General features: G+C 45.1%; 1 protein-coding gene across 1 annotated transcript in view; it reads right to left on the minus strand.

Annotated features, from left to right (window-relative positions):
- Nucleotides 1–9323: 9323 nt before the first annotated feature.
- The window catches only part of LOC126382470 (uncharacterized), a 10283-nt gene continuing 3280 nt past the window's right edge, over nucleotides 9324–16326 (minus strand). Inside the window, exons 4-6 of the mRNA XM_050032354.1 lie at nucleotides 11712–11826; nucleotides 10360–10475; nucleotides 9324–10254 (exon numbers count right to left, since the gene is read on the minus strand). Coding sequence (XP_049888311.1) covers nucleotides 9448–10254; nucleotides 10360–10475; nucleotides 11712–11826 — 1038 coding nt within the window. The 3' untranslated portion in view covers nucleotides 9324–9447. The remainder of the gene's footprint in view (nucleotides 10255–10359; nucleotides 10476–11711; nucleotides 11827–16326) is intronic.

Below are 16326 nucleotides of genomic sequence, written 5' to 3' on the forward strand. Positions count from 1 at the left end.
TTTACAGGGTCGATAATCTGGTTTTTCATGCAGTGCCTCGTTCTTAGTCTTTTACATCCGACCTGGAAAACCTTGCAGCCACTTTTATTTGTTAGTGTACCGTGCTCCTGGCCTGTATTCTGAATTTGTTTCTGAATTCTCAGAGTTTTTAATCCAGCTTAGTTCTTAAATCAGATAGTTATTATTGTAGGCGGGCGGCACGGTGGTGTGGTGGTTAGCACTGTCGCCTCACAGCAAGAGGGTTGCCGGTTGGATCCCGGGTGTGGGAGCCCTTCTGTGCAGAGTTTGCATGTTCTCCCCGTGTCAGCGTGGGTTCTCTCCGGGCACTCCGGCTTCCTCCCACAGTCCAAAGACATGCAGACTGGGGACTAGGTTAATTGATAACTCTAAATTGTCCGTAGGTGTGAATGTGAGTGGCTGCGATAGTCTGGCGACCTGTCCAGGGTGTACCCTGCCTCTCGCCCAATGTCAGCTGGGATAGGCTCAAGCCCCCCCGCGACCCTCAAGAGGATGAAGCGATTAGAAGATGAATGAATGAATTATTGTAGGCGATTTTAACATTCATTTCGACGTTGATAATGACTCCCTGGCTACCGCGTTTCTCTCATTATTAGACTCCATTGGCTTCAGTCAGGGTGTACATGAACCCACTCACTGTTTTAACCATACCCTCGATCTAGTTCTGACGTATGGAATTGAAATTGATAACCTAACAGTCTTTCCACAGAACCCCTCGCTATCGGATCATTATTTGATTACTTTTGATTTCTTTTTACTCGATTACACGCCACTCAGCAACAGTTACTATACTAGATGTTTATCAGATAGTGCTGTCGCAAAATTTAAGGAAATGATTACGGCGTCGTTAAATTCAATACCAAGTCCTTCAGTAACAGATGTTTCCCATGCCAACTCTCCCGAATTGATCATCTTGTTGATAGCGCCGTAGGCTCGCTGCGAACAACACTTGACTCTGTAGCTCCTCTTAAAAAGAAGTTAACAAAGCAAAGAAAGTTGGCTCCTTGGTATAACTCGCAAACCCGTAAGTTAAAACAAATATCGTGAAAATTTGAAAGGAATTGGTGATTAACCAAACTGGAAGAATCATGTCATTGGTCCGACAGCCCATTGGTCCGACATCCCATTAGTCCGACGGTCCGCGGTGCTGAACGGCTACGGCTACCTTCATGGTACGCCGCGACCGGCTCTGGGTCAGCTGCGAAAGGCTTGAGGCGAAGCAGGCTCACGGCTTATGTGTTTGTCACTTTCTTTTTCATTTTAACCCACACCATGATCTTTTCCTAATCCTAACCAAGTGGTTTTTGTGCCTAAACCTAACCAGACCTTAACCACAGGGCATCGTGATGATTTTGGAACAACGGGACTTCCGAACAATGGGTTTAATATGGTCGGAACAATGGGATGTCGGACCAATGGGCAGTTCCCGTTTAATCTGGGCAGACAGTCTCAAAACGTATAAGAGGGGCCTCCGCAATGCCAGAGCAAACTATTACTCAGCATTAATAGAAGAAAATAACAACCCCAGGTTTCTTTTCAGCACTGTAGCCAGGCTGACTGAGAGTCAAAGCTCTATTGAGCCTTGTATTCCTTTAGCCCTTAGCAGTAATGATTGAGCTTTTTTAATGACAAAATTCTAACTATTAGAGGCAAAATTCATGACCTCCTGTCCTCAGATAGTAGGCCCACCTATCTAACCTCAAACACAGCTGTAAGACCTAATATATATTTAGATTGCTTCTCCCCAATTTCNAATTGGCCTAAAAGGTTCTGCACTAAGCTGGTTTAAATCTTATTTATCTGATCGTTTTCAGTTTGTTGACGTTCATAATGAATCATCCTTACGCCTTACGCTTCCTGCTTGAGTCGGCGTCCTCCGTCACCTCGGCTCTTAAATTATAACTTTAAACCAGTTTTATGCCACATCTAATGAACTACTTTTAAGATTTTATTTGTTTCAAGTCTGTTCGTTTGGCCGGATGGCTGATCTCGTGTTTTTGATCGGCGGATTTTGAGCTTTTTGGACACGTGTGACTGGTGCCGACACAGCCGCACCCCAAACTTCATTAGTGTTTCGCTAACTTTTAGCAACAATCTAGTTTTTCTCTGCTCTACAACTGGATTAACTACAATGATACTGCCTGCCTGAGAGTGAAAGTCCCCGTGAACACTTCGGCCACCCCAGAAGCCTTTTTACCTTCTGTGCCATTTTCTGGACACCGGAGTGACTGCAGCTACCTGGCGAAACTCACTGGTTTCTCCCGGACACTCATTCACCTCTACGCGCCGGTAAGTCCCGCTTTCTACCGGACCCCAACCCACCCTGATCTGAGTCAACACACTTTGACTCCCCGCGCGTAAGTGTTTACTGTGGCTCATACCAACTGCTAAAAAAAAACAAAAACAAAAAAAAACCTTGAGAAAGTAGCTTTCTGGAGATTATAATCATGTCATTACGCATTATACCGTTGCTGCCGGAGTTTGTTTTCTGTTTCCTTGGCTACCCCATCTGTCCCCCATGGCTCCACTCACCTCTCCACACCACTGTGACAGCTGTATCCACAAAACCAAGATCGCGGAACTGGAGCAGCACATTTCCAACCTCTACTGGATCAGGGATGAAGAGGCGTGGCTTGACTCCGTTGTTGCCCCAGGTCCCGGTCCCCCTGGCAATCCTGCGGATCTGGACTCAACCATCCCAAAATTTGGTCCCGGCTCCATGGATACAGCAGATCCCAACCCCGCTGGCTTGGCCCCAGCTGAGCAGTCAGCCTTGGCTCCTCAGCTCCGAGCTGATGATCCAGCCGCCACAGCGACATCCAGGCCTGCCTCCTCAGTTCCAGCCCCACATCCTCCGGCGGATGACCCATGGCGGCTGCTGGGGGCCAAGCCTAAATGGGCGAGCAGCAGTGCAACTTTAGCTACTTTCACCTTCAGTCCAAATCCAAGGTTCAGAACTAACAACTCCACTCCCAACCAAGAGCCATGGTCCACAGTACATGGAAAAAAGCGAGCGAGGTCCTCGCTCGCCCCCTCGTCCTCGGCCACTGTTCCCCCCAACCACCGCCATAGTGGGTGACTCCATAACCAGGAACATTCGCTTTTTTAATTCCACCACCCACTGTTTTCCAGGAGCCACTGTCACAAAAATCAGAGATAAACTCCCGGACCTACTGCAATCATTACCACACTCCATTAAACGTCTGATCTTGCACATCGGAACCAACGATGTGGTCCGGGGTCAGTCTGAGCTGCTAAAGAGCGATTTTAACAGTCTTTTCTGCCTTAAAAAACTGCGGGATGTCAATCTTCATCAGCGGCCCTCTTCCCACACTCGGCCTCGGCGCAGAGCGGTTCAGTTGGCTCCTTCAACTCCAGTCTTGGCTCTGAACTGCCTGCAATATCCACTGGTTTTATTTCATAGACAATTTTAACTTATCTTGGAACCGCCCCTCCTTTTATCGACATGACGGACTTTACCCAAGCAAGTTAGGAAGTCACGTGTTAGCAGCCAACATACAGCATACCGTACACACAACGCCACTCACACATGCGTGACTGTTTACGTGCCACACCCCCTCCTCAGTGCCTGCCTCTTCTTCTACGGAGCATTCTGTAGACATTGCCTCCTGCAGCTCCCCCTACAGGCTCCAGCTGCCACTAACCTCTACAGACAATCCCTCCTGCTTTCCTATTGCCCCAACTACTGGGCTAGTCTCTACTGTCCCACAAACTCCCACCTCCATACCCGTAGTAATGAACAACAGACATCACAAACGTCAAAACCACACAACCCACAATTTCCGGTATCTGCAACCACTGTCACAATCATCTGTCTGCAAAGCTGGTCCCAGGTCTCTTAAGCTGGCATTGTTGAATGCTCGCTCAATCAATAACAAATCATTCACGCTTTTTTGAAGATTATGTGTCCATGAAGGAGCCATGCCCGCCTGATTGCGCATTCATATGTGCCCCAAGGACCACTGGCCGCGGTGGTGGCCTTGCTTTGTTGTACAAAGGAGAGTGAATTGTGGAACTTTTACCTCATTTGAACTGCTTATTTCTAAAGTTGGCTGCTCTAACCTGTTTTATTGTATTTTAATTTATCGCCCTCCTGGTATTAATGGCGCCTTTCTGGCTGAATTCAGTGACTTTTTGGCTTCCATCACTAAATTTCAAAGAATTTTAATGCTTGGGGATTTTAATGTGCCTGTAAATGACACCACAGACTCCTTTGCTAATGATTTTATAAATCTCACTGAATCTTTTCATTTTGTGCAACATGTCAATGGCCCGACACACATTAAGGGAAACACGCTGGACCTTGTTTTTACACTTGGTTTGGACATTGATTGTATCGTCTCTGAGGAGCTGCCCATCACTGATCACAACTGCATCCTGTTTAATTTGTCTACTATTTCTGATTGTTCAACCAGCAAGCGTACAAAACTCACCCGTATGTTAAATAACCTCTCGGCTGAGAAATTCTCAGCCTGTTAGTAGTATTAATGTTGACGTTGACTCCCAAGTTTTAACTTTTAACTCACACTGCTCTGCTATTCTTGATAAGATTGCTCCTTTAAAGCCTCGAACTATCCCCGCAGCTAATCCCACTCCCTGGTTGAACGACATCCGCTGCCTTCGTCTAAGTGTCGGAGAGCTGAGCGCTTGTGGAAATCACCCAAGCTTCATGTACATCGTCTTTATTTTAAAGAACTGTTAGCTGAATTCAATTCTGTTGTTAGGGTGGCCAGAGCCTCTTATTTTAAAAATCTCATCTCCAACAAGAGAAATCCCAGGGTCATTTTTGACACTATAGGTAGCATTACTGGTGCACAACCGCCTGCTCTACCTGTGTCCTCTGATGAAGACTGTAGCAATTTTTTAATGTTTTTTGTGGTGAAAAGAGAATTACAGTAATCTAGACATGAGGAAATAAAAGCATGGATGATCATTTCTAGCTTGGAATAAGTTAACATGGATCTGAGTTTGGAAAAGTTTTTGAGGTGGAAAAAGCAGGAGCGAGTGACAGTTTTGATGTGGTCATCGAAGAGCATGGCCTGATCAAATGTGACCTCAAGGTTTCTCAACTTGGGGCGCACATTTGCACTGAGGGACCCTAAGCAGCTGGCCACTTCAGATGCTGAGGCGTCAGGTACAATAATTAAAATCTCAGTTTTAGCTGCATTCAACTGAAGGGAGTTAGTAGCCATCCAGTCCTTAATTACATTCATACAATCGTACAGTGAGTCAATTCCATTGGTCCTATTAGGGTTAAAAGAAAAATATAACTGGAGGTCATCTGCATACATATGGTATGAGATACCTTCAAAATTGCTGATGACCTCTGAGAGGGAGCATGTATAGCGTAAAGAGGATAGGCCCAAGCACTGAACCTTGGGGCACCCCGCAAGAAAGGGGGGCAAACTCTGATTTATGGAGGGCCAACAGCCACAGAAAAGGATCGATCAGACAGATAGGATTTAAACCAATGAAGGGCGGTCCCTGAGATTCCTACCCTGTCCCTCAGCCTGTCTAAAAGGATGTGGTGATCAACAGTGTCAAAGGCTGCACTGAGATCAAGCAGAACCAGGATAGTGGATTTACCGGCATCGGAGGCCATCATGATGTCATTGGAAACCCTGAGAAGAGCAGTTTCTGTGGTATGTAACTGACGATAACCGGACTGAAATTTATCTAAGATATTGTAACTGTTCAATGCTGTCACCAACTGGTTTTTCTAGAATCTTAGATAGAAAGGGCAACTTGGAAATGGGCCGGTAGTTACTAAGAACAGTGGGGTCCAGATTGGGCTTTTTGAGAAGCGGCTGAACAACCGCTTGTTTGAAATGGGACGGGACACGACCAGAAATCAGTGAGCTATTGATTATGGAGAGCAGAGATGGACCAATAGTGCTGAAAACATTTTTTAGCAAAGTTGTGGGCAGGATATCCAGCGGACTAGAAGAGATCTTCATAGTGCACACAAGATCTGCTAAGTCTTGTAAGGAGACAGGTGAGAAATTGTCCATAATTGACTGTTTGGGAGGATCAGGAAGGGAGGAGGAGGAGGGTGTTATACTGCACTACCTCATGAGCTGAGAGCGGCCTCTTCCGTGGACATTTTTAAAAAGCAGTTAAAAACACATCTGTTTAGGCATGCGTTCCATTAATTGTCCATTGTATCATCTCTGTATTTCGCTGCACTTTACGTTATTTGTTTTTGTGTATTTTGCATTGTTTCTGTTATTGTATTTTATCTTGTGAAGCACTTTGTGAGTCCTCTCTGTGAGAAGTACTATATAAATAAAATTTACTTACGTTCTAAAGTTTGTTTTGGAGTTCCGCAAAGTTCTGTGCTCGGACCAATCCTATTTACTCTATATATGCTTCCTTTAGGTAACATCATTTGAAATCACTCTGTAAATTTCCATTGTTACGCGGATGATACAGTTGTATTTATCTATGAAGCCAGAAGAAACTAATCAATTAACTAAACTTCATAACTGCCTTAAAGACATAAAAACCTGGATGAGCACCAATTTCCTGATGTTAAATTCAGACAAAACTGAAGTTATTGTTCTTGGCCCCAAACAACTCAGAGACTCTTTATCTGATGACACAGTTTCTCTAGATGGCATTGCTCTGGCCTCTAGCACTACCGTAAGAAACCTCGGAGTAATATTTGATCAAGATTTGTCTTTTAATTCTCATTTAAAACAAACCTCACGGACTGCATTTTTTCATCTGCGTAATATTGCGAAAATTAGGCCTATCCTGACCCGAAAAGATGCAGAAAAATTGGTCCACGCTTTTGTTACCTCTAGGCTGGATTACTGTAACTCTCTATTATCAGGTAGCTCTAGTAAGTCCTTAAAAACTCTCCAGCTAATTCAGAATGCAGCAGCACGTGTACTAACAGGAACTAAGAAACGAGATCATATTTCTCCTGTTTTAGCTTCTCTGCACTGGCTCCCTGTAAAATCCAGAATTGAATTTAAAATCCTACTGTTAACTTATAAAGCTCTAAATGGTCAAGCTCCGTCATATCTTAGAGAGCTCATAGTGCCATATTATCCCACAAGAACTCTGCGCTCTGAGAATGCAGGGTTACTCGTGGTCTCCAAAAGTAGATCAGGAGCCAGAGCCTTCAGCTATCAGGCTCCTCTCCTGTGGAATCATCTTCCTGTTGCGGTCCGGGAGGCAGACACCGTCTCCACATTTAAAGGCCCTGACACACCAAGCCGACAGTCGGCCGTCGGGCCGTCGGTGAGCGTCTGTCGGCCTAGTTTTTGCGGTGTGTCCCGCACCGTCGGCACTTCCGCGTCGGCGGCTTTTTGGCCGATTAAGCATGTTGAATCGGCGGCGGAACTAGTCGGTGAAAGATCACTCTGATTGGCTGTTCAGTTTAGCGAATCAGTGCACGAGAAGAGAAACGGAAATGACGAAAGAAAGCAAACAACAAAGTCAATAGGGCTGTTGAATCAGCGGCGGGGCTTGTCGGTGAGAGATCACTCTGATTGGCTGTTCAGGTGAGAGCGATCACTCTGGCTGTTCAGCTTAGTGAATAAGTGCACAAGAGAAACGGACGTGACGAAAGAAAACAAACGATAAAGTCCAGAGGGCACACACAGAAGGCTTATTTTTGATCTACATTTCATCTGAACTTTCATGAATATTTCCACAACACCATGGCCATCTAGAACGACGACACTGAAGACCAGCTGATCACAATGATTGAGAGGCCAGCTCTGTATGACATCACAGCAAAACGCTATGCCAACCGAGTGGTGAAAAGGGAGCTCTGGCGTGAGGTTGAAAATAAGATTGTTATATCGGGTAAGATTTTCTTTCTGGCCATTGAGCTCTTTAGCAGGAACTGTTCATAATTGTTTGCTAGCTCACGCATGATGAATAAGTTCTTTCTTTTTGTTTGTCAGAGAAAGAGCTCAGGAAGAGGTGGGAATCTCTGCGAACCCAGTATACCCGGTACAAGAAACTTGCACCCTCGGGGAGTGTTGGAGCACAGAAGACTGGCAGGCAGCAGTGGATACTGACCCGGCTGCAGTTTTTGGAGCCCTACACAAAAAGGAATGAAACCTCCTCCAACCTAACTATCGTGGTAACTAAACCCTTTTATTTGTTGAGTAAAAAGAAAACATTGTTTCTTTCTTCTGTCATTTCAACGGAGGGCCGGAGGCTAACTTGCTGTGTTTCCCTCCGGTCGTGCTGCGGCTAACGCCCCGCTAGCCTCACAGCTAGCCCGGCGCTCCGTTGAGAGCCGGGCTAGCTGTGAGGCTAGCGGGGCTCTCTCCGTTGAGAGCCGGGGCTAGCTGTGAGTTAGCTAGCTGTTTGTATCCAACCGGAGCACCGAGCCCCGGTTGTTATTTAGATTAAAGTGGGAAGAAGCAGCGGGCAGCTGAGTGAAGTGGAGCCTGCGGGGGAAACACCTGGATGCATAATAAGAGTCAAAAAGTAATCGTGTTAAATTATGGTGATCTCAATATTGACCAAAATAATCGTGATTATGATTTTTGCCATAATCGAGCAGCCCTAGTTTGTACCCCTCTTTTCACATGTATCCTTTCGTACAATAACTTGGTTTCACTCTTTATTCACTCTATATTAATATAATTTATTTTTTGTTTTTATAAGGAACCTTCAGCTGATGCTGATTCTGAGACACCCTCAGACTGGACCAGCACCTCAGAGGAGCCCTGCTTCTTTGCTGAACACAGACCCAGCACTCCCCTAGCAGAATCCACCATCTGTGGAGCAGAGTCCGCACCTACACCCACCAGAGAGGACCCACTGCCAAGCACCTCCAGCCAGTCAAGCACTCCGAGGCCTCGGGTGAAGCGCAGCAGGAAGATGCTGGACGAGTCCACCAGTGAGGAGTCATCTCAGTTGATGCGCACCATTGGTCAAACCCTGGAGAAGTTAGCTTCTCAGGATGAGAGCAATGATGCCATCCATGCCTACTGCAAGAACATTGAGCACAGAATGCGGAAGTTGCCCCCACATTTACTGCCATATTTCCAGCACGATGTGGACAACTGCCTATTCAAGTATTCAGTGGACCAGAACCTGGCATCAGAAACCTCTGACAGACAGTTCTGCAATCTGTAATGTTGGATGTGGAACTTGTAACAGATGTAAATAGTTCCTTTTAGAGCTGTGCTATGCAGTTGACTGTTACATTTATAAGCATTTCATTGTCCTGCACATTTGGTAATAAAACACTTTGACTTTCAATGACTTTGTGAGAGTGTACTTTCAATAGATTAAACTCCAGACAAGAATGTATCATGCAAAATAACTTTATTGTGTATTTTTAGACTACAGCCATAGACCTGAAACACACAGCCAAGTTGTTTTCTTGTCAGTCAGACACTACAATATCATACAATCAATAGGCATACACATTTCCTATATTTTGCCCCACTGAAAAGGCACTGCACCGATATCAGACATGAAGTAACGGCATAGCTCATCCCTGTGCTGCTTGGCTCGTGTTGTAGCATTGGTTGTGTGTGGCAGGGAAGCCTGCTGTAGGTCAGGGTCTTGTCTCCATCTTCCTGGGACAGTGTCATGATTTGGTCCTTCCTGGTCAACGATCCCTGCCATGTATTGGTCACAGCTCTCGGTCCGCAGGAAGTTGTGCAGAGCACAGCAAGCCAAAACAATGTCCTCCACTTTGGCAGTGTCTTGAATGTTAATGGTGGTTAGAAAGACCCGAAAACGATTGGCTAGGATTCCAAAAGCGTTTTCTACCACCCTCCGAGCTCGTGACAGCCTGTAATTGAAGATGCGTTGCTCTACAGATAGCCTGCGGTTCGGATATGGCTTCATGAGGTACTCCTTCAAGGGAAATGCCTCATCTGCCACAATGCAATAAGGAGCCAGCTGGTCAGAAGCAGGAAGTGATGCAGGGGCAGGGATGTTGGATGTTCTCTTCTCCAGAGCATCCTGCAGTGAGCATCCACCAAACACTCCGCCATCAGAAATCCGCCCATTGCAACCAACATCTACATAAAGGAACTTGTAATTGCTGTCAACCAGTGCCATTAGGACTATGGAAAATGTATGTTTGTAGTTGTAGAATGTTGATCCAGTTCCGGGGGGGGGGCGAATGTTGATGTGTTTCCCATCCAGAGCACCTAGGCAGTTTGGGAAGTTCCACTGAGCCTGGAATCCATCGGCTACTTGCTGCCACTCTTCAATTGTGTATGGGCACTGAAAAACAGGAAAATACAATGTAAAACCCATGATGGCTAGTTTCATATGTCAGACCCCTGATAACTTTAGCAGACAGCACTATAAACCTCATATCGCACATACCTTCAGGTATTTCTCCTTTAAAACCTGGTAGATTGCTGCACAGGTTTCAGGAACCAATTGCCGAATTGTTGATACTCCCACTCGGAACTGGTAAGAAAGGCTCCTGAAGCTTTCCCCTGTAAATATAATCAGAATCAGAATCAGAAATACTTTATTGATCCCCGAGGGGAAATTATTTGCGTTACAGGTGCTCCTTGCAAGAGTGGAAAGATAAGTGAAAATATAGAAAGTTAACGAGTATTTACAAATATATAGTTAAAATAAACAGGACTATTAACAAAAAGTAAAAGTAAAAAGCACATAACTCAGTTATCTGTTACAGTGTGAATTATTTGCACAGAAAGCACAAAAAAACAGTTGTGTATGTGTTGTATGGATTAAATACTTTCAGCATTTCAAGTACTGCTACTAAAAGGGCTTGAAATACCACCAATCCATCCATTGACGTCACACAATACTGTTTGCCTGAGCTAATTAATGTGCTGTCTTTACATACTAAAAGGAACCCCATATTATTTACATTTCCACAGTCAAGATCATTCACACTTGTGTCTACGCTCGTTCAGTAACCACCCCACACACTCTGTGTCTGACTTTACGAATTTGAACATACAAAGAGAGCTCTGAAAAGCAGTTGTGTATGTATTGTTATGGATGAAATACTTTCAGTATTTCAAGTACTGCTACTGAAAGGACTTGAATACCACCATTCCATGCACTGACGTCACACAATACTGCCTGGCTAGGATAATGTAGTGTTTTTACATACCAAAAACATTGTCCAGACCACTTATGTACCTCCACAGTCAAGACCATTCACAGCTGTCCCTACACAAATACAGTAATTATTCTACTCAACTTGTGTATGACTGTAGATATTTGAACATACAAACAAAGATTGAAAGAAAGTTTTGAATGAACTGTTTCTGATTAAATACAGCCACAGTTTTAAATGCTGATACTGAAAGGACTTGGAGTACCACAACAAGAATCATTTATTCATCCAGAACTACTCATATCTGGTGTAAACAGATGAAACACATTTTGAAATTGTAAATCATCAACTACATTATATTTCTAGTAGTAATAAGTAAGTATTTCACTATTTGTGAAGTGCAAGGTGCATATATTATTTTGACAATCATTCTCACCCAATTTCAGGGATTTTATTTACTTCAATGTTTTTATATCAGGGAAATGTGCATCCCAGAAAATTTGCAAATTGTATGAGACAAACATAAATCAGACGGCAACGGATTGCTCTATCTATCTATCTATCTATCTATCTATCTATCTATCTATCTATCTATCTATCTATCCTGTTAATATTGTGACACCTTTAGCTTGCATACCTGTTGCCAAGAAGCGCAGTGTAATCATCAGCGGCTCCCCAACGGAGATACAATCCCGGTAGTTGGTGTTCTGCCTCTGGATGATCGGACTGACAAGTTCCTTCAACACATGAAACTGGACAGGAAAGAGCCGAGCGCAATTTTTAAAAATCGGAGGTTTCATTTGTCTCCAGCTCTCGACACAGGTTCGGGAAAGCCCCTTGAGCCTGTCGCTGCAGTATCCATGATTTCACCCATTTCGTGCGGTTTCTCCTTATTTTTCCTCTCCGCATCTTCCTCTCTTCTTCCACAAGCAAAAGACCAAGGGCTAACAATGCCAGTGCCATTTGTAACTTATCAGACATTTTATCAGCTACACGAAACCGTCTGTGGCGAGCGAGAGTGGCGTGAAAATGCTAAGCAACCGCTAGCTTCTTTGTTTATATTTCATGCATTCGTTGGACTTCCGGTTTCCCGAGTTATTTCCTCTCACGCATGCGCAGAACTGGCCGTTGGCCGGTTGGCCGTTGGATGTCGTCTGTGCAGTGTGTTCAAATGTACTGACACAGGGCGATGTGAGGCGACGTAGACGACGGAACAGTCGGCTTCGTCGGCTTCGTCGCCGCTAGTTCTTTTGCCGTCGGGGTCAGGGCCTTTAGAGATAGGGTGAGGAGCTCGGACATCCGGGAGGGACTCGGAGTAGAGCCGCTGCTCCTCCACATTGAGAGGAGCCAGTTGAGGTGGTTCCGGCATCTAGTAAGGATGCCTTCCGGACGCCTCCCTTGGGAGGTGTTTCGGGCATGTCCAACTGGGAGGAGACCTCAGGGCTGCCCCAGAACACACTGGAGGGATTACATTGCCTGGCTGGCCTGGGAACGCTTCGGGGTTCCCTCGGAAGAGCTGAGGGAAGTGCTTGGGGAGAGGACTGTCTAGGCTTCTTTGCTGAGGCTGCTGCGCCCGCGACCCAGACCCGGATAAGCGGAGGACGACAAGTACGAGTACGAGTAAATGAATCCACTCCTCCCAGTCATAATAATACTGACATTCCTCGAGGCAGTGGCCCGTATTCTGAATTTGTATCTGAATTCTCAGAGTTTTTATACAGTTTAGTTCTTAAATCAGATAAAGTTATTACTGTAGGCGATTTTAACATTCATGTTGACGTTGATAGTGACTACCTGGCTACCGCGTTTATCTCATTATTAGACTCCATTGGCTTCAGTCAGGGTGTACATGAACCCACTCACTGTTTTAACCATACCCTCGATCTAGTTTGTATGGAATTGAAACTGATAACCTAACAGTCTTTCCACTGAATCCCTCGCTATCGGATCATTATTTGATTACTTTTGATTTCTTTTTACTTTACACGCCACTCAGCAACAGTTACTATACTAGATATCAGATACTGCTGTATCTACTAGGAAATGATTCCTCCGTCATTAAATTTAATACCATGTCCTTCAGTAACAGGTTTCCCGTACCGACTTTAACCTCTCCCGAATTGATTATCTTGTCGATAGCGCCGTAGGCTCGCTGCGAACAACACTCGACTCTGTAGCACCTCTTAAAAAGAAGTTAACAAAGCAAAGAAAGTTGGCTCCTTGGTATAACTCGCAAACCCGCAAGTTAAAACAAATATTGCGAAAATTTGAAAGGAATTGGCGATTAACCAAACTGGAAGAATCTCGTTTAATCTGGGCAGACAGTCTCAAAACGTATAAGAGGGGCCTCCACAATGCCAGAGCAAACTATTTTCTTCTATTAAAGATGAGTAACAACCCCAGGTTCCTTTTCAGCACTGTAGCCAGGCTGACTGAGAGTCACAGCTCTATTGAGCCTTGTATTCCTTTAGCCCTTGATGATTTTATGAGCTTTTTTAATGACAAAATTCTAATAATTAGAGGGAAAATTCATGACCTCCTGTCCTCAGATAGGACCTATCTGCCCTAAAACACAGCTGTAAGACCTAATATATATTTAGATTGCTTCTCCCCGATTTCTCATCAACGATGGACCGCAATGATTTCTTCATCTAAGTCATCAACATGTCTCTTACACCCCATCCCAACTAGGCTACTTAAGACTTACCTTTAGTTAACACTCAATTAGACATGATCAATATATCTCTAACAGGCTATGTACCACAATCTTTTAAGGTAGCTGTAATTAAACCTCTCCTAAAAAACCCCACCCTGGATCCAGAGGTGTTAGCCAACTATACACCAATATCTAATCTTCCCTTTCTTTCAAAGATCCTTGAGAAAGTAGTCGCAGACCAGCTGTGTGATTTTCTCCATGATAATTTATTTGAGGAATTTCAGTCAGGATTTACAGTGCATCATAGCACTGAGACAGCACTAGTTAAAATTACAAATGACCTTCTGATTGCTTCAGACAAAAGGACTTGTCTCTGTACTTGTTTTATTAGATCTTAGTGTGGCGTTTGACACAATTGACCATCAAATTCTGCTACAGAGACTGGATCACTTAATTGGCCTAAAAGGTTCTGCACTAAGCTGGTTTAAATCTTATTTATCTGATCGTTTTCAGTTTGTTGACGTTCATAATGAATCATCCTTTAAATTCAGACAACTGAAGTTATTGTTCTTGGCCCCAAACAACTCAGAGACTCTTTATCTGATGATATAGTTTCTCTAGGTGGCATTGCTCTGGCCTCTAGCATTACCGTAAGAAACCTCAGAGTAATATTTGGTCAAGATTTGTCTTTTAATTCTCTTTTTTTTTTAAAAAAACCTCACGGACTGCGTTCTTTCATCTGCGTAATATTGCGAAAATTAGGCCTATCCTGACCTGAAAAGATGCAGAAAAATTGGTCCACGCTTTTGTTACCTCTAGGCTGGATTACTGTAACACGACTAAACGGTAGGAGGGGTAGTGAAAAACGTTGTAAGGGGCAGGGAAAGCATGGGAAAATAAGGAGGGGGAAAAAAAGGGGGTGGGGAAAAAAAGGGGGTGGGGAAAGGGTGGGAAAAATAGGTGAGGAAAAGCTTGCCTGTGGATATTCTCATTCATCCAGGTCATAGTTATCTCAAGGCAATTGAATCGAACGCAACTGGACTTGGTTTTGTCTTAGAAGACGTTTCACCTCTTATCCAAGAGGCTTCATCAGTTCATGCTTGTCTGACTAGGCTGAAACTATTCTGACAAACTGGTGTGGGAGCACCCAGGTATTTAACCTCTGGGGAGGTCTTCACAAGGCCAATGATGTCACTGGTTCGTTAGTGCTCCAATGGTGTGTCAACAACAGTCGTTGAAACTCCTGCTGCAACGGTTGTCACTGGAGTCGTTAGAGTCACATGAGGCCATTTGTGAACGACCGTTGTTTTTAGAGGTTAAGTTGTTAAGCCTCCTGGGCAAGGATGAAAGGACAGCATTATAGGTGGGGGAATAGGTGGTGTCGCAGACCTCCTCCTCTATTGAGAGATGGCTTTTCCCCTGGCGACGCACCCCCACGTCAGACCTCGGGCCCTTTCTCCACCCCCCACATGCCCGCTGAGTGCGTCCACTCCTCTGCCCCAGCGTTCTAAAACACACCTTTCCCTCCAGTTCACCCGTGAAACGCACGAAGCACTTCAAAACCCCCCCAACCCACAACTTTCACCTGTTCTCCCCACCCCATCCAACCAACCATCCATTCCGTCACCTTCATCTCCCTCCATTCTCCCCCAGCAGGCAACTGAAAAACACCCACAGCCAACCTCCCGTCACCCCACAGGTGGCATACTGCCACCCTCGCAGCCTGCCACCCGGGAGACTGGGGTTCGACACCAGTCCTCCCCCCAGGTACCCAAGCTAAATTCAGTTGACTTTGAATCAGTTTCACTTAACACTATACACACAAAATCTAATGTTGTTGTACACACGCATGATCTTATCTCCTCTACTTCCTCCGTAGCAGAGAAACCCAGACTGGGGATCAAGGCGACTGGCGTCAGGGCGTCACTGGAGGATTCTGAAAGGAGTTCCTTTCTTAAGAATCCAACTCATCAAAACAATAACCAAAACCAAACTCAGGGCATAAAAACCATGATGAGAGGGACTCTCAAGGCCATGATGGCCGATCAGAGCACCCATTCTGAGCCCTCCCATTATCAACTTTCGCCAGCTGCACCGACCCACAAAACTTTTCCCTAACACAACCCCCCACACCCACCGCCCGCCTACCAACCCCGTCACCCTGTCCACCTCTTTCACGCCACACACCTCCCCCCAGTAGGACCTTCAGGCCAGCATACCACATCGCCCGTCCACATAGAAAACTGGTGGACTGGTCCTTTAGGCCCCGCAAACCTGTAGTTATCCTGGGGGATTCAAACATTAACCGTATCCCAGCTCACAATAACCCAGACATTCAACTGGACAGCTATCCTGGCGCCAATTNGACTGGTCCTTTAGGCCCCGCAAACCTGTAGTTATCCTGGGGGATTCAAACATTAACCGTATCCCAGCGCACAATAACCCAGACATTCAACTGGACAGCTATCCTGGCGCCAATTTTTACCATTTCCTTAAAATTTGCGAAAAAACCCTCCCCAGCCCCTCCACCAAGATCCTGGTGTTGTCAGTGGGTCTTAACAATAAAGATCAGGACCCCAAACAAACATCGATCACA

Source organism: Epinephelus moara, chromosome 21, assembly GCF_006386435.1.
Source record: "Epinephelus moara isolate mb chromosome 21, YSFRI_EMoa_1.0, whole genome shotgun sequence".
Classification (NCBI taxonomy): domain Eukaryota; kingdom Metazoa; phylum Chordata; class Actinopteri; order Perciformes; family Serranidae; genus Epinephelus; species Epinephelus moara.